The 22,495-nt window shown below is 42.8% G+C and overlaps 1 protein-coding gene across 3 annotated transcripts in view; it reads right to left on the bottom strand.

Moving 5' to 3' along the window:
- The window catches only part of LOC148539318 (uncharacterized), an 896,509-nt gene that overhangs the window by 390,452 nt on the left and 483,562 nt on the right, over positions 1–22,495 (bottom strand). For all 3 annotated transcript variants that reach the window (XM_088451557.1, XM_088451554.1, XM_088451555.1), the window contains exons 7-8: positions 16,696–16,785; positions 9,151–9,189 (exon numbers count right to left, since the gene is read on the bottom strand). In XM_088451557.1, the coding sequence (XP_088307683.1) occupies positions 9,151–9,189; positions 16,696–16,785 (129 nt within the window). The remainder of the gene's footprint in view (positions 1–9,150; positions 9,190–16,695; positions 16,786–22,495) is intronic.

Raw genomic sequence — 22,495 nt, 5'->3', positions numbered from 1 at the left:
GAGAGACGAAGAGGTGGTGTCTTGAATTTGATAAGACCATTAGCCACCAGACCACCATCTGACCCACAAATAGGAACCTCTTGAGGTAAAGGAACTGCAGCTAAACCTAAGGAATGAAAAAATGATAAGTCCATGAAGTTCCCAGCAGCACCGCTGTCCACAAACGCCGATACGGAATGGACGGATTGCGACAGATGTACCACCGCAGGAACTAGCAACGAATTTTTTGAGGAAACAGATGCCAGGCCTAAATGTAACTCCTCTTTTACATTCAGACCCGATCTTTTACTGGCCTATGTGGGCAAGATTTCAGCAGATGACCTCTAGCTCCACAATATAGGCAGAGGCCTTGAGATCGTCGTCTTTGTCTCTCCCTGGGCAATAGCCAGAAAGCTCCCAGTTGCATGGGTTCCTCAGAGTCCTCCGCCAGCAGCCAGGAAGGTGACTGAGGTGACTGTACAGAAAGACTGCGTTCTCGTTTGCGTTCTCGGAGGCGACGGTCAATACGGATGGCTGAAGAGATTAAGTCATCAAGGGACTCAGGTGATGGATGTTGGACCAAAATGTCCTTGATGGCATCCAAAAGACCCAAGCGGAATTGGCTACGCAATGCCGAGTCGTTCCATCCTGAATCCACTGCCCATCTCCGAAACTCTGAGGAATAATCCTCTGCGGGATTCTTTCCCCTGCCGAAGAGCCCGCAGCTTGGATTCGGCCAAAGAACTACGGTCAGGATCTGCATATAATAATCCAAGAGCATTAAAAAAGGCATCTATTGATAAAAGCGCAGAAGTTGTAAGAGCGAGATCACTAATCCTACCCGCTGAGTCTCGGATCCAAAAGATAAAGGTCAGAGACGAAAATAGAGTTTACAACTCTCACGGAAGTTCAGGAACTGAGTACGGTCTCTATCAGGGAGATTGAATTTAGGTTCCTTGGGAACGGCTCCAGGAGTGGATGCCCGAACATCCTCAAATCTTATAGAGAGCTCCTGAACTTTTTGGGTAAGCACTTGGATCTGTGCGGCAAGGATTTGTGCAGGGTTTTGAGCCTGCTCCATAATGAAGGACACGGAACGCACAGACTTAAATACAAAGTTGGCCGGTTATAATGTTATGGAAAAGTGTCTCACCAGCTAAGGCAGGAAAACTTGGTATGTAGAGTAGCCTGCGAGGAGGGCAGGATAACTTGGTTAGATGAGTTGCCTGCCAGGAGGGCAGGAGTTCTTGGCTAGATGAGTTGCCTGCCAGGAGGGAAGGATAACTTGGCTAGATGAGTTGCCTGCCAGGAGGGCAGGATAACTTGGCTAGATGAGTTGCCTGCCAGGAGGGCAGGATTTCTTGGCTAGATGAGTTGCCTGCCAGGAGGGCAGGATAACTTGGCTAGATGAGTTGCCTGCCAGGAGGGCAGGATTTCTTGGCTAGATGAGTTGCCTGCCTGGAGGGCAGGATTTCTTGGCTAGATGAGTTGCCTGCCAGGAGGGCAGGATTTCTTGGCTAGATGAGTTGCCTGCCAGGAGGGCAGGATAACACAGACTGAAAATAGTTCAGGTATAAATGTACAGTTTGATTATACACAGTAGGGCTGAGAAAACTGTAGCTGCTGATTATACAGAGGAAGCACGGACCCAAAGGCTTGGGCCTGCATACACTGAGCATAGCATGTGGATGGTGAAAACAGACAGCAAGCTAACAGCATTCAGAGCAGAGTGGAACAACAGTCTTGAATAATTGAGCTACCTGCTGAAGCCTGGAAGGCAGTGTGGAGGGAGATGGAGAGAGGTAAATAGAAGCAGTGGCTGAAGTGTAGACAATCACGGAGGATAGCTGGAACAACCAGACCTGAGCTGTAGAAGGAAACTCTATAACCGGCGAGGGGGAATGAATCTGGAAGCTACAAATAGGAGGAGCAGCCAATCAGCAGCATATGGAGTATGAGTCACTCTCTGCAGCATCCCCAATGCTTGGTAATCAGCGGAACCGGATGCTGAGTCAGTGTAGGTCCCGAGCCGGTGGGAAACAAGCCGCTGGCACGGCTTGTGACAACACCTTAGTAAATAAACCCCATAATGTAGGAAAATAATATCTATTGAGAGTTTACTTGCTACATTTTTTTAATGCAAATTTGGAAAGTCTTCTATACATGTTTTACTGCACACTTTCCCCGTAATATGCAGGGCACTTGCAGTTTGGCATGGTCAGTCCTCCATTTCAAGAGCCCTACATTCAGCACACTGTCATACATCCAAACATTTAAAAGGGTTCTCCAACTTAAGTAGGCCTTTTGTATATCCTATCCAGGGTCCATGCTACCATCAGGAAGTTACCTAGGGTCTTGGGGCGCCAACTGCCTTCAGTGATTAGTGATCGCCCATCCCATTTGTATATCAGAATGCATTGCAATCGGAATTCTGGTGGGCAAAATAAAAAAGTACTGAAAGGAGAACCTTGGGGGGCTGGTCACAGTTTGTCAGCCTCGCTCACTCCACATACAGAGCTCAGCTCCACCCTACTTTCATTAGTTTCTGCTCAGCGGTGACTGCTGTGGTCCCCTCTGAACTGGATGTCAGTGTGCTGCTCTGCATGGGAAGGGGGGAGAAATTGTGCAACTTCAAAAGACAAGACAGACTGTTTTAGCTGCAGAATGGAGATTAGGGTGAAACGTAATTACGGAGGTTGAATAATGCTACTAGAGGTATTAGCAAGCAGAGTGGAATAAATAATGCTATAAGAGGTAAAAGGGACATGGGGTGAACAATGCTGCAAGAAAACTAACGTGGTGGGCAGTGAATAATGTTACAAGAGATAATTAGGGAGGGGGTCAAACACAACGGAAACATACTTAAAGTAAATATTGACACTGGTGCCAAAAGTGCAATGTTATGTCAAAAACTCTCCTGTACAGAACAAACCCACAGGCACTAATTGACCAGACAGATTTTGTAAGCCTTGTGGCGTGTTACAAAGTTATACGCATCTTACAGAGAATTTCTGTATTTCAATGCTGTCATGTGTGTTATGAAAACAGCAGATATTTAAAAACATCAAAATAAAATGAAATCCCATAGGATTTGAATTCAACATAATAGCTGTCGCTAAATTGTTTACATCTGATTTATGTAACATAGAGATCTGGGGCACTAAAACCCCAAACACAGCCAAAGAACACAACGTAAAGTTTCTTTTTGATTTTTACTTGCAGACTTTTCCTTGAAGTTCAGCAGTGTCTGGTACAGCTGCCTTTTCTATTGCAAATCACAAATGGCAGGTCATGAGGGGTTCAAAGTTAAACTGTGAGCTTTCTAAACAAGAAACCATCTTATGTAAATATCATGGGATCCCAGGAGAATAGAAGGAGTGCCCTCTGTAGGTACACTTCTCACAGCAACCTCCTCCTTGGGCTTAAACATTTGTTTCCCGTAAAGGAATATACAGCTGCTGAGGAACACTCATTTGAACATACAATTCTGATTTCTCCCCCACTGTCCCTTTTAGTACTCATTGAAGCTATTTTTGGCAAATGACTATCCCCAATATACTGTATATTAATATGAAGAAAATATATTTAAGATATAAGAAAAAGATTCAGAAAATTATATTTATAATGTCTGGGTACAAAAAAGATCTTAATAAGGACATTAAGTAGTGGTGTTGTAAATATAAAGGGAACTAGTATGAATCTTAAACATAGTGGGGGATACTTATGAAACCAGAGGACAGATAATCTGCAACACATACTGTAGCAACTAGTTAGACATTTGCTTTCATTTTCTAAAATGTAGTGAATAAATGACTTCTAGCATCTGACTCCCCACCCCCACACACACTTTACGAGATTCTTGTGTGTTTTTTTCAGGATCACAGTCTGAAAGGATAAAAAAGAAATGATTCTGTGCCGCCAACATCCTGCAATAGAACGTTTTTTCATTTGAGCTTTGAAAATCATTAAAGCAAAAACTCTTGGAGAAGTGTGAAAATATTCCAGACCACAGAGAATCAGTTATTGTGGCACCCATAGATCTTATTTCTGATACCTGAGAGGGGATTTAAAGAGATGAAGCCTACAGTGTTCATGTTAGAAAATCATAATATGTCAAATTAAAATTAGACATAATCACCTACCTACGCTGCAGGAACATACATGTGACTCCAGGATTTTCGGGTGTTCCCTGGAAAAGTAAGTGTCCCTTCTGGATCCTGCCCGCTTCCTAGTGAAATTGGCAGGACTGTAAGCATAATGTCACAAATCGCAGCTCTATGAGATGGGGGCAGGGTCTATATGATGCATTTTATGAGAATCACATCATTTTTGGCCCTAGTGACAAGAAGCACTTGTCCGCATCAGTGATTAGTTGCACCTCCACTCAGTAGGCAAGTATACATCATCAGACAAAGATGAAGTGCATAAGTTACAGAGTGTACAGTTATGTGGGACTCTGAAGCAACAGCAGAGAAAATGCAGTTTCTGAGTCTGGGCCTGATTCTGATCCGGATGCAATTGCATTTACGATTTCACTCGCTCTGCAATTGTGTATATATGCTAATGACTAAGAAGTTTACCTGAGCATAGGGACGCCCAATGATGCCTTCTCATATCCATCCGACGATTTGCAATTACGGAAACATCGATGTGGATTGGGTGCCCATCGACTTTCTGAGTAAGTCTGACCGGTCTCAAACAGAGCAGCTCTCCTGACACGCATAGGGCTCTCCAGGTGCGAGCAATATTGCAGTAGTAAATATATGCTTTCCCAGAAAACAGTGTTTAAATGGACCAAACATGCCTGCGTTTCTGTAGCCATCCTCCGTTCCCTCCCCTACACACCAACTACATGTCAATCACTTTGACAGCAAATCCTCTTTGTGACTTCAATCGAAATTCAATGACTGTGCGTGTGAAGTGCAGCTTATACACATACGCAATGGCAGACAAATGCCAAATCTGTGTAAAACATCGACTTGGCATCTGTTTCGGAACCAGGCTTTCTGTCCATGCAAAGCTGGGTAGGACTGATGGCCTTATAAAGGCTACATAAAGATACTTAAATGGGACACACCAACAAACATATATGAGTGTAATAATTGATCACCAAGTGGTGAGCTAGACTGAGAGAAATGGGTGAAATGCTGGTACCAATCTGCTTCAACGTGTGTGTGTGTATATATATATATATATATATATATATATATGTAGTACATTAAAGAACGAAAGGTTGCATTCTGCCGATTTATTACACTCAGACACGCCGCAATACCGCTGAGAAACCAAACTTTAGAACAGAATAAAACATAGAATTACCATTAATATTTTTACCATTAGAAGAATAGAAACCTTACTAAGTTAGGGTTCAACCCTGCAGCAATCCCAACCAAATAAATGAAAACTACAGCGAGTTTGTGGCCTGATAGGGATTTAGGAACTGCCAGGACTGATGGCTGGTTCTTTTTTTTTTTAACCAACTTTTAATGAATGTTATGTCGAAGCCGGATGATTGGCTGAGGCAGAATCTGTTTACAATCGGAATCTGCAAGACGCCATTTTGCGACTGATCTCCCAGTGCCATTTTAAGTTACAACTCACAAGCTAAGTACAGATGGCAATGTTTTTGGTAATCCTTTTAGAAGCCATGACAAGCCCATTCTGGGGACAACCTTGCATAGAAAATTACCAAAACAAACACAGTATCAGTTAGTAACTAGAAAAACAGCTTCCTGAGAAAAGTAATGAAAAAACAATACACCAGGTACTGTGGGTGTTTTTGCATGTAAATTAAGAAACCTCACATGTAGGCAGGTATAGCTATGGCAATTGAAATATAACCCAGACAATGATCTGCACAATTGAATTTGTAAATAGGCAAACGAAAACCTTTAGTTTCACTGTCAGACAGGCTGGCACCAGCAAACAGCTGGGGGTCTCCACCCTGTTTGGGTGTGAAACTCATTACTAATAACACATTGCATTGCAGTTTAAAAATGTTAGTAAGGGATGATGTATATATATATATATATATATATATATAAATATATTAAATCCATCATAAATAGACTCACATGCATAAACACCGCACATTACGCACAGTTGCGCTATTTCACTCTACAAATAAATGCACCACGCATATTAGCAACTTTGTGCAATATTCTCTTACACTTACACATACACAAATTACATGAAAGGTTCCCTAATATTAAAGTGTAATATTCAAGGTTTACTCAGTGATTATTAATGTTGTGAAATAAAGATTATTTGATATCTAAGGTTTAGCACATGATAAGCCAACCATGTTTGGTAGCGTACTGATCTACTCTGTCTCAACCGCTTTCCGATGTCATCAGTGAGAAGATCGCAACATTCATTCTCAACTTATGGTCTGTAGAGAGTTAAAACACCAAAATGTACTTTGTAATGTTAGCAGTTGCATGCAGGAGGAATAAGGAGACAATAGGCTGTCGGAGGCTAACCTGTGTCCATTTGAATCAACCTGTTAAATATCCTGTAACAGATGCACCCGCACTGGGAACCAATGAAACCATGCCAAACTCTTCTATTGTATTGCTTATCCCTGTAATGGTATAAATGTGCTTACAGACTCCAATCTGCAGTCTTCATGCTGATGCTGTTGATGGAGGTTTCTTATGGATGCCGGTAACTGGTCCCAGTGTGCGTGCGTATGTGTAACTGTACCTTGGGTCTGTATAATTTCTTTGCGCTAAATTGTCTTTAGATCACAGCGTGTAACCTACTGTTTTTATGTTGAATAATATACTTTGTGCTTTGGAAACACATTTTCAAGGTCTGAAGGCTTTTATTTTACAGTATGACTGCGTACGCAAATAGCGTCAATTTTAGACTTAGAAGGTATAGGAAGGATTGTACCAGAGGTTTAATACCGTTATAACAGCTATATTTTGGGATTAGAACATGTTTTCAAGTCTGCGTCAGGTTCCTTGGTTTAAGCACACCTGCCACTGTAAATTTTGCCGCAGGTGTCTTTACCCACAGGATATTTTTCTGTCCACTGGATTTTTTGGTTTTGTTTTGTTCACCATCCTCATAAACTCTGAAGTTGTATGTGAAAATCCCAGAAGATCAGTAGTTTCTGAGAAGCTTAAGCCACCCCATCTGGCACCAACCATCATTCCATGGTCAAAGTCACATAGATCATATTTCTTCCCCATTCCAAGAACAGTTGACCCTCTTGACCACCTGTGCATGCTTCTTTACAAATATGTTTAGACCTAATGAACAATAATATTTGAGTCTTACAAATGCTGATTTCCATGCTGGTTCTTACGTTCAATGAACGATTAGTGATAATATACTAAAATGAGTACTATAGTTGCAGTATTAATTTTTAACACATACCATTGTACTGCAATACAGTACCTTGATATTCCTTTTCTGCCTTGTATCCTGTGGCACATTGAAATATTTGACTCCTAGGGGTAAATTTACTAAGATTCGAGTTCGGTCGAGATGACAATCTCGGGTGAGTTAAGGCATGTTTTTCATCTCGCAAGTTTACTAAAGACAAACTCTGGTGAGTTTGGAAGAGATTTCTCTCTTCTCACTCGTAAAACTCGGGTGAGATCGCAAACTCGAAACAACTCACCCTTGGGCAAACTCGGAAGTACTTTTCATGTATGAAATACAACTCGCAAATTTACCAAGAATCGAGATTACAATCTCGAGTGAGATTCTAGCAAACTCGCAGAGAAATTGAAGTTTAAAACACACCACCTCCTGAGCTGCGAGTTTGCCAGAAACATACACAGATCAGTGTGATTTGTGTATGTTTCTGCATGTGTACTTAATTTAAAGTGTTTATATTTAAAAAAAAATTACGTAGGGTGTTCCCCCCAAAAGCAAAACCAGCCCCGGACTGCTCAGCCAGTCATGTTTCCAAAAATTACGGGGAACAAAACGAGTAGGATTCCACTGTAATTTAGGAACCAGCATCTGGCTTCAGGGCCAGTGCTAGTTTTAAATATAGGAAGGGGGGAAATGCGTAGGGGTCACCCTATATTTAAAAGCAGCACCGGACCCAAACCGGCCAGGGTGTAATGCCACAGCCAGGAGACCCTATTGCCGGACCCCAAAGCATTCGGACCCCAAGCCGGTCAGGCCAAGCCGGGGATCTCAGGAGAGGTGGGGACCCCCACAAGAAGGGGACCCCCCTCTCCCAAAATCAAAGTCGTGGTCTGAAGCCCGGGGCTCTTCCCCGCACCCCTGGGCTGTGGGTACGGGGGTAATAAAGTGTTAAATAGTTATAAATAGTTATAAACTATTGTATTTTACAGTGGTACTACAGGTGCCAGCTTGCATGCCATTTTGCACTTGTAGAACTACAAGTGCAAGCAGGCGGCCAGCACCCGTACCTCCACTGTAAAATAAATAGTTAAAAAAAGACAGTACACACACAGTTAAGCATCCTGAGACCATTCATGTGTGGGGTTGCTTCTCAGCCAAGGGAGTGGGATCACTCACAATTTTAATCCCATTGAGAACTTGTGGTCAATCCTCAAGAGGTGGGTGGAAAAACAAAAATCCACAAATTCTGACAAACTCCAAGCATTGATTAGGCAGTACTGGGCGGCCATCAGTCAGTATGTGGCCCAGATGTTGATTGACAGCATGCCAGGGTGAATTGCATACAGTGCTATGCGGCGGGGGCCGGCATATCGGGCCGTCGGGCACCGCATCGCCTAGTGCGTATGGACCGCCCGATATGTTGGCCCGTCGGCGCTGGTGTCGTGGGTCGCATCACTGGGTACCCTGTGCCATCCAGCTTTAATGGTGGCACAGGGTGTCAAATGCAATGTCAATAATGGCTCATGTTGCATAAAGGGATACTTGTTGCACATGAAAAGGTGCTAGATAATATTAATAATAGCAATATCTGACTTACTGTCAAGGAATAACATAGTTACAACTGAATATAAAGTCACTTGTGCAACATACAGACTCTACTGCTCGTGTTTATGTGAGCTATGTAAGGTAGTAGATGGAGAAAATGTTTACAAAACTGCTGCCACTTTTTTATGCTGCAGAAATGAATTGAATGGTTACCCTATTATTAACACGTCAACACGCAGTCAAGTTGACGCTTGTATAATAAACAATGATGGAAAAACACTGAAGAGTACTTACATGATAAATCTCCAGGCAACATGCTCCTCAGTTATCCAGCTGGAAGAGAGAATAGAATTCACTTAGTCGAGTTGAAAAAAGGTTTGATTAAGGTGATAGGTCCTCTGTAGTATCTTCTCATGGGCGGTGATTTTAGCCATTCTACGGGATAGGCTCTGTACTATCTATGCCAGGGCATGTCATCTGATAACAGGCTACAAATACCTGAGAGAGCTACTGTTTTATCAAATACATAGGCCATAGGTTAGCACAAAAGCATTCTAGTACATTTGGAAATTCTATTACCTTTACAAAACATTTTTAAAGAGTGTAGCGCATCATGTGAACAGATCGGGCAATCTGCAAAGATTTGGCTGCACTAAACAAAACCGTGACCCTACTGAAAGGATGTGCAAGGTTTAACGATTGTGATGCTAAGTACTAAGTATATTGAAGAGATTTGAATGATATTCTTGGATTTCTATTTTTTATGCATATGTGTAGAATATGCACAGAGTATTATGAATGTTAAAATATATATGTATTTAAAAGGAACAAAACATTTTTTAAAGCATTTGATAATTCATATGTATGTTAATTGTACTAAAAAAAGCAGGTAAAAAGCTGTTAATTGTGGTCAACTTTGGTAAGCCACACCTCTTTAGTATTGCTCATTTGTTGGTGGTTCTAGATCCCGATTTAAATATACACTTTGAAATGTGTTTGGCATACAATTGCACCCACAAAAAAAGCATTCATCTTTGCAAGTCTTAAATCTAGAATGATTTGTGACACTTACTAATATGAGAAAACTGCCTAACATTGCAAAAATATTTCATGCATGCATGGAACACTTTTAGTTTTGGTATTTTGTTGTGATGAAATACCACACAGAAGACATATTCCAATAAGTTTATGTGTCACATCACTTGTAGCAATAATTTGACCTCTTCAGTGCCCAGATCACAAGTCTACATCAATCTCATTTGCAGTATGAAGCCCAAAATAGTTCAAATTAGCTCATTTGTGCTGAAATAGTCATCACTTTTGCATGGTCAATTAGCTGTCCTAATGTGTTGCCAAGGGCTGCATTGTACAATCTGGATTTAATAGACTCACAGGTCCTCTGCTATGTAAATATATTGTATATATATATATTTGTTGAATTTTTTTTTTAGATTTTTGTTTGTTACAGACAAATAATTTTGATAGCAGATACAGTAACTGCACATCTCAGGTCTGATTGAGAAGTGTACATAATGTCAATGCCTCATGCAAGCGACTGATGTTTTAGTCTAAGCACGCATCCACATTACACTGCGCATACTTTCCTATGGTTACCGCAGATCGATTTTGGATGTTGAGAGAGGTCATTTTGGTAGCATTTCTAGGTAGTAACAGATTAGTTGCTAGTCAGATACAGGCATGTTGCGGTCACTGGACCTGATTCACCACCGATCGCAAATGCAATTGCGCAGACACCGATTGTTGCGTTCTGCATATGAATCGCAGTGCGCGTGCGCAAACCGGTCACTGCGATCAGGATTGCAATCGCAGTGACTACGCAGACAGTTCACAGAGCGAATTGACAGGAAGTGCCATTTGGGGCATGGTCGGGGTGCGTTTGAATGCCGTTGCAGGGGCGTGCATAAATTATCCACCGCGATGCCATATGCAGCTTGAGAACTCATAGCGTGCGATGAGGTTAGCAATTCCTGAGTAAGGTCAGAGCTTGTGCAAGTGTGCGTGAGGCTGCGATGGTACTTGATTGTATCGATGGTTTCGCAGTCTTGTTAAACATTATGGATGTGTGTAAGGTAAAGTGAGGGTCCTTATGTTGTGCTGCGACGGCATAGCGATCGCAATGGATTAGCATACTATCGCAGTTGAACTGCATGTGTAATCGCTATTGCAATCGCAGTTGTGATCGGTAGTGAATCAGGCTCACTGACACCGGCGACCGATGCATCCAATGGTGCCACACAATAAGCACAGAGGCAGTTTAGTGCCGCAGACGTTGGACGTTTCTGTACGAATACCATCGGCTGCAGCATCTGCATAAAAATGCAGTTACGCTGCGGCAAAAGACAGACGCGGCTGTAATAGCGAACACCTCTGAATTAGGCCCCAAACCTTCCTGACATATTGTATTATCAAATAAGATCCTTAGCATGGAGTAGGAAGCATAGTGCCAGCTCTCCTGACAATATTCTGATTATTTATACATTTCTGGTGGTCTCTCCAGGCCTGTGGACTTGTGTTTGGTGGGGTGGTCATCCCTGGCTGTGCAATAGAACTGGACGGCTTCCTCCAGACCCATGTCTGGACTCTCCATTCATCCCAACACTGTTCGAGATTCTGTTTGTTCCTCCTCCTCTCCAGTGCCGGGACTCTGCCTATTCCTACACCACGCTCTACAAGTCTGAACCCCTGAAGGAGACTGTGCCTTCCCCCTCCTCATGAAGGTTCTGGCTCTACTGGTGAAGACTCATCAGAGAATAAAATGACCAACAAGATTGGGGAGCTGCTGTGTATATATTATTAATTCGTCATGATCTCCAGAATATTATGGCGAGGGTCAGGGAAGCTGAACACTGAATCTCCTCTCTCAAGTACCTTACTACAAGTTTGAAGGATCAAAATGCTGAGTTGAAAACCCAGTTAGTATCTTATAGGTCCAAGCTTTGTGTCATTGAAGGCATACTGCATAGGAACACTCTGTGCTTTGTAGGCTTCTCTTAACAGGCCGAGGTTTCATCTCCTGAGAAGTTACTCAGAAATTGGCTGCGCAGGCTATCCACCGAGTGCTTTCTCCAGGAAATGTAATACTCGTTTTCTGCACTTCAGGGATAGGGTGCTGTCCCCGGCTTTTCCGCCTTCATGGTCCCCTGAAATACGATAATCACTCAGTTTCAGTCTATCTTGATTTTGCTATCAATGTGCAGAAAAGTTGTTCACAATTTCTCTCAATTAAAGGAAGCTGTGGGACACACATTTTCTACTCCATGCTTTTCCCGGCTCTCTTGAGGGGTAGTGGCTGATGGTGTCACCCATTTCTTCAACTCCCTAATAGAAGCAGATGCCTTGTTAGAACGCAGGCCTCAAGCTCCTTGCTGAGCTGTCCTGGTTCTCCTCCATTTTTTTTTCTTTTATGCCTCATAACAATTTTTGTGTTCATGTTTCATATGTTCTCTCGGTGACTTTTATGTTTCATACTGTTTATGACTGTCATTTCTACTGTTGTTGAGTATTTTGCCAGGGAATTTCATATATGTGGGTTTGCTCCTGCTTAAGATAGCTTAATACTTTGCTCCTAGCTTGCAAACGTTTTCTGCTTTTGATGCAGTAATGTGGTGGATACCGGTTTGCTCTGCTGCTACACTATTGTGGCTCCTTAGCATAATTGTTTGTCAAGGGTTTTAGTTTAGTTAAGGGAACAGATATATCTTACTTCTGAGTGGTTATGCAGAGTGGGTTGGGGTTGTGGGTCAGTGGTATATTTTGCTTGTTTTCACTTGTTTTTTTTATGTTTTTTTTGTTTCTATTTGTTGCTATATAATATGCTATGGCTTTTGTGCAGTGTTTTGCATGAATTGTCCTTGTTGATCTATTCTTTTTACTGCTTGGCTGTTTGTGGCATGTGTGGAGGGTTATGGTGGAATGCTACATACTTTTATATGGCTTTGTCAAGGGCTGTAGGAGGGTTTTGTTTACTAGTTTGGAATGTTCGTAGCCTCACTGACAAAATCAAGTGCTCACTTAACCTGTCCCATGTTAAAAATAATGATGCTGACATAGGGCCTGATTCATCATGGCTTGCAATTGCAACAGCGTATGCAGATCGGCCGATGGTGGGTACTGCGCATGCATATGCACCGCAGTGCTCATGTGCAGTCCAGCATTGCTATCACACTGCGATCACGGTTGCAGACACAAAGCCATCGCAGAGTGAGTGACGGGACGTCAGCATTTGGGGGTGGTGATGGGGGAGTGGTCGGCGTAAAGCAGGCATGCTAGTCCGTTTAAACCCCTTTTCCTGGGCATGCATAAATTAGCCACTGTGACGACATTCACAGCTTGAGTACTCACTGCGTGCAATTTCTGAGACAGGTAAGACTTTCTATAATTCTGCGTGAGGGTCCGATGTTACCGATGTAAGCGCAGTACTGCGAGGTCTTACGGATGTGAGAAAGCGGTAGTGGGCAACTCTACAGTATACTGGCTGAGCAGTTGCAAACATTAGCACATTTTTCGCAGCAGTACTGCGTGTGTTATCGCAGCTGCGATCACAATAGCGATCCGTAATGAACCCATAGTTTGCCTCCTGAAGACCCACTTATTTGTCAACGGGGTATTAGCTTTTAAAAAGCCTTGAGTGGGCCCAAGTTGAACAGTTGGGCCAATATGTTTTTATAAGAGCCTTTCTCGAATCTACCCCATTCACCATGTTGGCATTTTATATACCTCCTCCTCCTTTTAATAATGATGCTTTCAGACAGGCAACTGCCTTTATAACTTTGGGCCTGATTCAGACCCACTCGCGAGCGGCTGTACGCTCGCAAGTGTGTCGATGGTCTGCACTGAGCATGCGCACGACGGAGGGAGCTCCGTCGTGCGCATGCGCCAGACACGACGAGCGAAGGACTTTCCTTCGCTCGTTGTGTCCGATCAAAGGGGGCGTGCTGTCAATGTTGATTGACAGCACGCCCCCTTTGGTGGGCGTGCCGGGGGCGTGTCTCCCTGACGGGGGCGTTCCCACGGGAACGCCTCCCGTCAGAAGCCGGCCCACTGACATCACTAGTGATGTCAGTGGGAGTGATTTTGGCTCTGATAGAGCCAAAATCACTCCGGAGCTTGCGGTTGAAAACCTCAACCGCAGGCTCCGGCTCGCAATTTCGATGGTCGCGATGGTCACGACCATCGCGGCCATCAAAATGCACGCTCGTATAGCCTGTGGGTGGTGACCCACAGCTATACGAGCGTCCAGGAGGACGCTCCATGAAAAAGGAGCCCGGCCCTCATGCAGAGCGTGCGCTCTGCTCAGAGCGTACGGCTCTGAATGAGGGCCTTTATCTCCCTTCAACCTGGTTATCGGCCTGGTTGATTTTAAGAATATTATGGATAGTTTGCTTGACCCCTGGAGATCAGCCTGGTAGACATTCTGCATGGATAATGTCTCCTGTGGTGCTGCCACTCTCTCCTGGAAAATTTTAAAGCCTTCCTTAGGAGTACTTTCTTCACCTTATTGTTGGAATTAAATTGTTTAATCAAAAACGGTAGGTCAAGCTTAAACATTGCTTCAGAGATGTAGAATCCAAATACTTACTATCTCATGCTCCACCTGATCAGTGGTGCGGGCTCAATAAGAGTTATCAGTTTACATGTTTGATAAATTGCTGTTTTTTGTCATGTACAATACACTCAAGCTGATACTGGGGTAGTAACTTGATCTTTTTAGTGAGGGAGGAGAGCATTTCCAGGGCTGTTTCAGCTATCCTCAATCCTTCCCAGGTACTGCACTCCTCTACTGAGGGTATAGCCAATGTTTTATTTTGTTTTTTTTATTTAATATTATGAGCCTCAGTTTGCTTCCAAGGCCTCCTACACCCTGCCTCAACTTCCAAACTAACCGGCCTGTATTGTGCTACGCTTCCTGATGGCTGAGGTGATTGAATTCCTTGAGGCCCCCTTTACGGCCCTTACCTCATTTCCTGCCTCTTGGGCTCCTGGAGTGGATGAGATCCCCATAGAGGTTAATAGGAAGTTTAAGCAATTTTATGTCCCTCACATCCTTGAGACTTACATTGCATTGTACAAGGCGTGATCCCTTCCTTCATTGTACAAGGAGTGATCCCTTTCTTCTTCCACGTTTGAAGCCCGATATCTGTTGCGGTCCCCCATGGGGCTGCTAAAATGTATAATTTAATAAGCACCTTGGACCCGGTAACTAACTCCATCTACAGATGGCATTCGCCATTGTATCCCATGGGCTACACATCGCAACATTTACCAGGAGAGGCAATTGCACATGTGTGGTCTGATGACTGCACATTTGCAGTAGTGCAGCCTGCAGTAGTGCAGATCCTGAACTCGGAAGTAAAGTGACCCCAGTTGCTCAGAATGTCCAAAAGTAAATGGCCGCCAGTGCCAGTGGAACTGCATCATCTGACGCAGTCCCTGACACTGGCATGCTCCCGACAGGCGCATCGATGAAAGCCACCCCCCAGTCACCGCCCAGGAATGAATCAATCAGAGCTGTATGGATCTTTATGCTATTCCATTCTGCGTCCCCCAGCGGTAACTATCTGGATGCATTTTAAGGCACTAAAGATGACCAATGTCTGATATCCCACTCTCATAAGGTAGAGAGCACTCCTAGCAAATTTGTGCTTCTTGGTTCTTCCCATGGAATTTTCTTCTAATAATGTCACAGAAAGATCACCATATTCTTTAATATGCCACCCAGGTGGGCCAGGGCTAAATTGACAATGGGACGGATGGAGCTACAGCTCCCGGCTCATTGACGTAACTACTACCATACGTGCAAGGGGTGCCACAGCAATGGGGCCCTGAGCTTAGGGGGGGCCATCTTCCTTATCAAAGTTACACGTGTTATATATACATGTTTCACGATTGGGAGGTACATAGGGGCCCTTATAATCTTTTGCTATGGGGCCTTCAAATACCTAGTTACGCCCCTGCCCAGGCCTCTACATAAAACTAAGCTCTTCATCACTATGGCAAGATGATGACCAGCCACCCAGCTGGCCATATGCTTGGCCTTAGATCATGATATTAAAATTGTGTTTTTATTTTCCTCACAAAATGATGCAATATTTATACTTGACATATTTAGGGAGACATTAGAGCATATAGTGTAGCTGGTATACACAACCACAATGCACTGTCATAGCTTCTAAACTTCTCACCATAAACCCTTTTCAGACCCAGGCCGATGTGGGTCTTAATCCGGCAATCTGGAGGGCTCAAGCAGAGATTCCAGCTATGAGTGTCATCCAACAAGCATTTGTATGAATGTAAATAGTTTAACACCCTATAAACTATATGCACCACCACTGGATGACGTGGAAGGGATGGTAAGAGCATATCATCTGCTTTCTCTCTTTCTTTTTTAAAATAATCAATTATTTAATGAAGATCATAAGAGTAATTCATGGAAATTAGGAAAAGTTCAATTAAATGGGTATGCGCGGTAGAGACGCAAACAGAAAAGTAGTGATACAAACTAGGTACTAAACTTGCTCTGAAAATATGCTTTGGTAAACGATAACCAATGACAACACATTGAAGTTGCCTGAACTATACTGTATATACAGTATGTTTATTTTATCATCACATATATGCAATTGTGTGCACACATAGCTTTGCCTTCTTATAAAGCATCACACATAAGGGCTCATTTTAAGTCAAAGGGGTTTGTTTTTACTTGCTAACAATATCAATGCATCAAAGTGATGGACACAGTAGCTATATTACGTTTTGTCTTCTTTGAACAGTTCTGATGTACTGGAGCCAAAAAGAATAACGTATATACTCATTACTCACCACCATGCTCCAGCAGGGCCATAATAGTCTCCAAAAAGAGGCACGCATGAAAGAATAAATGGCACACCCCAGGCAGTAACATGATATGCTCTAAAATAAATAAATAATATTACAATCATTTATTATATAACGCTTTACATACGTTACAATATTAAGACATTTATAGTGTGTCTACAGCACAATGCTGCCGATGTACAATTGAACAGTGCTAGGGCAATGCGGAATGATGAAGGGGAATTCTCTCTCTTATAGAGGCGTATGTATAATGGGTACTTGCCTACTCTTCTAGAACATCCAGTAGACTCCGGAACCATTGGTGGCTCTCCCAGACGCCTGGCAGAGTAGGCAAGTCTCCCGCGTGATGTGCAGTGCACACAGGTCTCTGGGTCAAGGTGGGCCCCGCACCTCACACCCTGTACCCAGAACAGTTCCCACCAGTGACACCATCTTTCGGGTTATTTCTTTGGAAAGCTGGTACCAGTGTAGGTTATAGTAAAAACGCTGGCACATTGCCGTAGCCTTTGCTACCTTCTGGCATGCACCATCTTCCCAAAAATATTGCTAGAAAATTGGTGCCACCGGCATAAGGTAAAGGGGGTGCACACAAGTTATATACACTGTTTCCTCTGTTGCATTTGTTTTGGTTTTTTGTAAACACAGACCGAAAACTATACACAGCAGTTCTTATATGAAATTAAATAAATACAACACTACAATCATTGTAAAATAGAAATACTGCAGATGTTCAGAGCTACTACAGCAGATTAATATAAATAAGAAGGGACTAAGAATACTAAAATATTGCCTATGAGGAGGAAATTCAGTTCTCTGCCAAAATATACTGGTAGGTTAATTGGCTCACATAAAAAAATTATTAACTCTAGTATGTTTGTGCATGTATATGTGGTTGGGAATATAGATTGTAAACTCCATTAGGGCAGGGACTGATGTGAATGGCCAAATATTGTCTGTGAAGTGCTGCGGAATATGTGTGCGCTATATAAATAACTGGTAATAATAAATAATTAAACGTGCCTCCGGAATGATCTTCTACAGTTTTATTGTATTTCAATTGTTGTATAGAAAGTGTTACAAGCAAAAAGACAATTTGGTTATTTCCAAATGAGAAACAATGGATGGATGGTAAGGTCCGTTCCTTGTTGAGAGCTAGAGATAGGACCTTTAGATCTAAGGATAGCGTAGCGTACAAAATAGCTTGGTTGAACTTGAAGAAAGGCATCCAATTGGCTAAGGAGGCTTATTCCAATAGAATTGAGAGTCACTTTAGGGTAACTGGTGACTCATGGTCTATGTAACAAGGGATCAAGCATTTATCTGATTATAAGATCTCTGAGTCTGGTATACCCATAAGGTTTGGGGCCCCTAGAGGATGAGTTTAATAAATTCTACACAAGATTTGAGGAGGCTACTATGACCCCTGCGGTGACAAAAAATATGTGATCCCCCATTAGTAAGTTCCTGGAACTTAACCAAGTCTGACGTTAGGTCTTGTTTGCGTAAAACAAATGCTAGGAAAGCAGCAGGACCAGATTGTATCCCGGGTAGGATGTTGCGTGAATGTTCTGAACAATTAGCGGGTATTTTTTATTATTGGTTGTCGGACTTCTTGACTGACCGTTCGTAGTCGGTCAGGAGAGGTGACTTACTCTTGTGTCCACTTACTGTATAGTGAATACAGGAGTTCCCCAAGGTTGTGTACAAAGGACCCAAATCCTCTTTTGCGGCGTTAAGACGCTCAGGCAAGCCTGCGTTCACACCTCCGCTCCCCCATTTTTAATGGCCAGCCCCTGTTACCACCCACAAACGGCTTCTCCTATCACTCATTCTGCTGGGCTGTCTATGAGCGGCGAGCATACGCTTCCCGATCGCTCGCACTGGTTCCCGCACTGCGATGCCTACGCATGCACAGAATGCAAAAGATCGTCTGCTTGCGTGCAAACGCTTCCTAGTGAGTGGGTTTGAATCGAACCCTAAGTCCCTTTTTATATTATTTGTACACATTGGATGTGTCAAGTACAGAATCCAATCCTATTGTAAAATTTGCAGATGGCACCACGATAGTGGGTTTGACTAATGACAGGGATGAGGATAGTTACACGAAGAAAGTGAAGCACCTTTTAAAGTGGGGAGAGGAAAAAAAAGCTGCTTTTGAATAGAAAGATAGCCAAGGAGGTGGTGATAGATTTTAGGAGAACTAGGAAAACTGCCCCCCAACCTTTATTCTTGAATGGTTCGGAGGTAGAGATGGTCAGATGATTTAGGTTCTTGGGAATTAATTTCTCTGAAGATCTCTCGTGGTCTTCACATATTTCAACAGTAGTTGGGAAGGCTCAGCAACGCTTTTTTTTCTTAAGAAAACTCAGAGCAATTGGTTTACCTAGGCCGTTTCTTGTCAATTTTTACTGCTGTGTTATTGAAAGTATTTCAACATATTCCATCACTATGGTATGGGAACTCCAAATGTTCGGATCATTAACCGGTGTGGTTAAAGCAGCTGAACAAATCATTGGCTAAAATTTTTCCTAAAAGGTGTTGTTTAAAAGCAACTAAAATCATTGCTGATCCTAGCCACCCGTGTCATTCTCTGTTCTCTCTGTTCCCCTCTGGAAAGCGCTTTAGGTGTATTGGGTGCTGTATTAGCAGGTTGCGGAATAGCTGCTTCCCAACCATGATTGTTAGTTTAGATTCTTAACTGTGTTTATTTTATGTAATTTTATTAATCTGTGAGTATTTGCATTGTAATTTTGCTGATACTTTTTTTTAAATGTGAAAGTGACAATAAAATGGATTAATTTGATTTGATCTCAAAGGCACTCTGTGGCAAAGTACTTGCACTCATATATCCTCGTAAACCTTAGAGGTGCACAAGAATGTGAGCTAAGGTTGCTTAGAGGCCCATTTATCACAATTTGCACATGAAATGTGGTTGTGAACCTAAACAATTGTCAGTACTCGCAATGCGATATGTATAAATATCACAAGCATGAATCAATATTCGGGTGCAGGGACAGAGCTTGCAAGAAAGTTGAGTATGCACTCATGCAGTGCCGGAAGTACTGGGGACAGAAGCGAATGGCATAACAGGCTCCCTCTAACTTTTTATATTGGTTAATATTTTTTTGTTATATAAAGCACATGCAGCACACTGCACAGTAAACTTAAAAATTAAAGAATTTAATAGAATCAGTGTCTCGATATGTTGTGTGAGAGATGGTTGGGCTGCTGGCAAGATCTCAGTGCAGCTCACTCATCACTCACTGTCAGTGACTTTGGCTCAGCTGTGTCTGTGTTCTCTGCACAGCAGAGCAGAAGAACGGGTGAGGGATCACCAAAGATCCCTCTTCTCAGCAGAAGTACAGATGAAAGCCTCTGCTAACCCCATCTGAAGATGGTGTTAGGTTAGAACGGCTGCATCCAAAGAAAAAAATAAAATTAGAGCATTGTAAATCCAGACTGATTGCATTTCCTATTAGAGACATGGGAAATGCATTTAGCATTCGGACGGGATGTGAATATAAGGGCATGGAGGAAATATTTGCGAAATCTCCTCCAAAAGCCCTTTGATAAAATTATGTGAAACTAAAATAATGTGAATGTTTTCACATTATTTTAGTAAAAAAATAATTTTAGTGTAATAAGTGGTAATGTGCGCATCCAAACTGCACATCAGCACATTGCAAAGAATTGGATTGCCCTCTTACAGTTTCACAGGAATGACAGAAAATAATCAAATTATCTATTTCATATTGGACCCTGAATAAAATTAATAACGGTAACCTTATTAACTCATTGATATTTAAAAGTAGACTTAGTTATATTTACAAAAATCCAAGATGCAGTGATGAACATTTAGCCTTTCCAAGAGCCTCTGTAAAGGTGCATACACACGGTACGATTAAAAAGGACAATATGAACAATTTCAATATCGATCATATCGTGCATTTTTTGCTGCCCAATGACCTGCGATGCACGGGCAGGTACGGACAATATAGATATCATCCATCGCCCATGCATGCAGGATATCGACCAGGTTACTATAGGGACCAGCGATCATTGATCGCGGATCGCTACAGTTGTTGGTGAATTGGTGGTGTGCTGGATGATCAATATCGATCATCCAGCACACCCGGGAGATCGTACTACGATATTGTTATCGTTATCGATCGTCCCGTTTGTACGCACCATTAGACGATATGTTTATAGGCTTTGGGGCAAATGTATCAATTATCGGTTCTATTCACAGCAATAAGAAATTAAAATTCACCTGAATGCATCGGAGATATCTGCTGCGGTCCCCCCTCCTTACATTAGGGTGATACATTTAGAAAATATAATTTTAATATTTGTGGGTATCTCCTGAAAACAATATTGAATGATAGATATGCTAATTTGTCAGAGTACTTTATATAGTAACATGCAGCACAATCAAGCACCTGTCACTCTTGTGCTTTTCACCTCCAACAGTACTGCATTTCCATACTATACATTGGAGTAATCAGTGTTAGAGTGCCACGTTACGTCATGCCTCATCTATAGCTGACATGATAAATAATTTATGTATAACATATTGTAATGAGTTGTAGATGGCAGGCAGGTAAGCAAGAGGATCTGGAGCCAGGTTTCAAAGCAGTGTAGAGAATTCAGCTGTAAAGTAGTGCGCTAGACCAGTGGTTCCCAAACTGGGTGCCGTGGCACCCTAGGGTGCCTCAGGGTACTTGCAGGGCTGCCTTGGGTTGGTGGTCCAGTACAAACAAAATAATTTTTAGTCAGTGTGTTAGACAAAAACAGTGCTGGCTGCTGCCAATCAAAAAATATGTGGACAAAAAAAAGTGGAGCCCTGTCAACCACCACGTGACTAAACCTAAGGGTGGCTTATATATAAGCACAATTTTCTTCATTTAAGTTTTGCTGAACTTCTCAATAAGAAAGTTTTTGTGAGGTTCTGGTTTTGTTGTGGGCCCGGGGTGGTAATAGGAGCAGACACTGAAGCAGGTTTAAATGAAAAGGTGGAACTTTTAATGAGTGGTTTGACAGACATGAATATGACAAAAACTGAAGTCCAGATATAGCACTAAGTGCACTTGGGAGTTGTGGAGAAGTAATGGGAAAAAGCCCACTAGTGACAGGCAATGACAAATGTCCAGGAAGTGACTGGTTAATAGAGAATGTTCAGGTAGTGGCAGACAATGGGAACTGTTCAGGTAGTGACTGGTTAATAGGGAAATGTCCAGTTGATGACAGGCTGGAGAAATCAGGTGTAGTGGCTGAAATGAAGAATGCAGGCTGAGGAAGGATGATCCAGCTGAGTGTCAGTGGAGGCAAGGTGCAGGGTGAACAGCAGACTCAGGTACTAAGGAAATGGGAAGGTAATGGGTAGTCCTGCGGGGTTGGAGCAGACAAGCAGGCAGGCAGGTAGCGTATCACAGGAAACAGGTGGTGAGCACAGGGAACTCTCTCTCAGCTATGCTGAGAAACACGTTGCACTGGCAATGAAGTGAGGCTCTGAACCTCCCTAAATACCAAGTGCTGTGCTGTGACTGGCCAGCGAGAGCATGTGACAAACCAGGATTGGGCGATTAGGTCACGTGACCGAAGGTAAGATGGCGGCGCCCATGCCGGAGCGGAACGGATGCACCGCCAGGCCTCACCAGCCCAAAGTGACAACATGCCCGCACAGAACCACGCACAGCCAACACCCCTCGCCAAACACCAGCACCACCGCCAGACGCCCCCCGCCATAGTGACCTCACAGGTAATATCCGTCGACCACCATGCCGAG

This window comes from Taudactylus pleione, unplaced genomic scaffold (genome assembly GCF_031769625.1).
Source record: "Taudactylus pleione unplaced genomic scaffold, aTauple2 ptg000026l, whole genome shotgun sequence".
Taxonomy (NCBI): Eukaryota; Metazoa; Chordata; class Amphibia; order Anura; family Myobatrachidae; genus Taudactylus; species Taudactylus pleione.
Note: the sequence above shows the minus strand (reverse complement) of the source record. Positions and strands in the feature narration are given on the sequence as shown.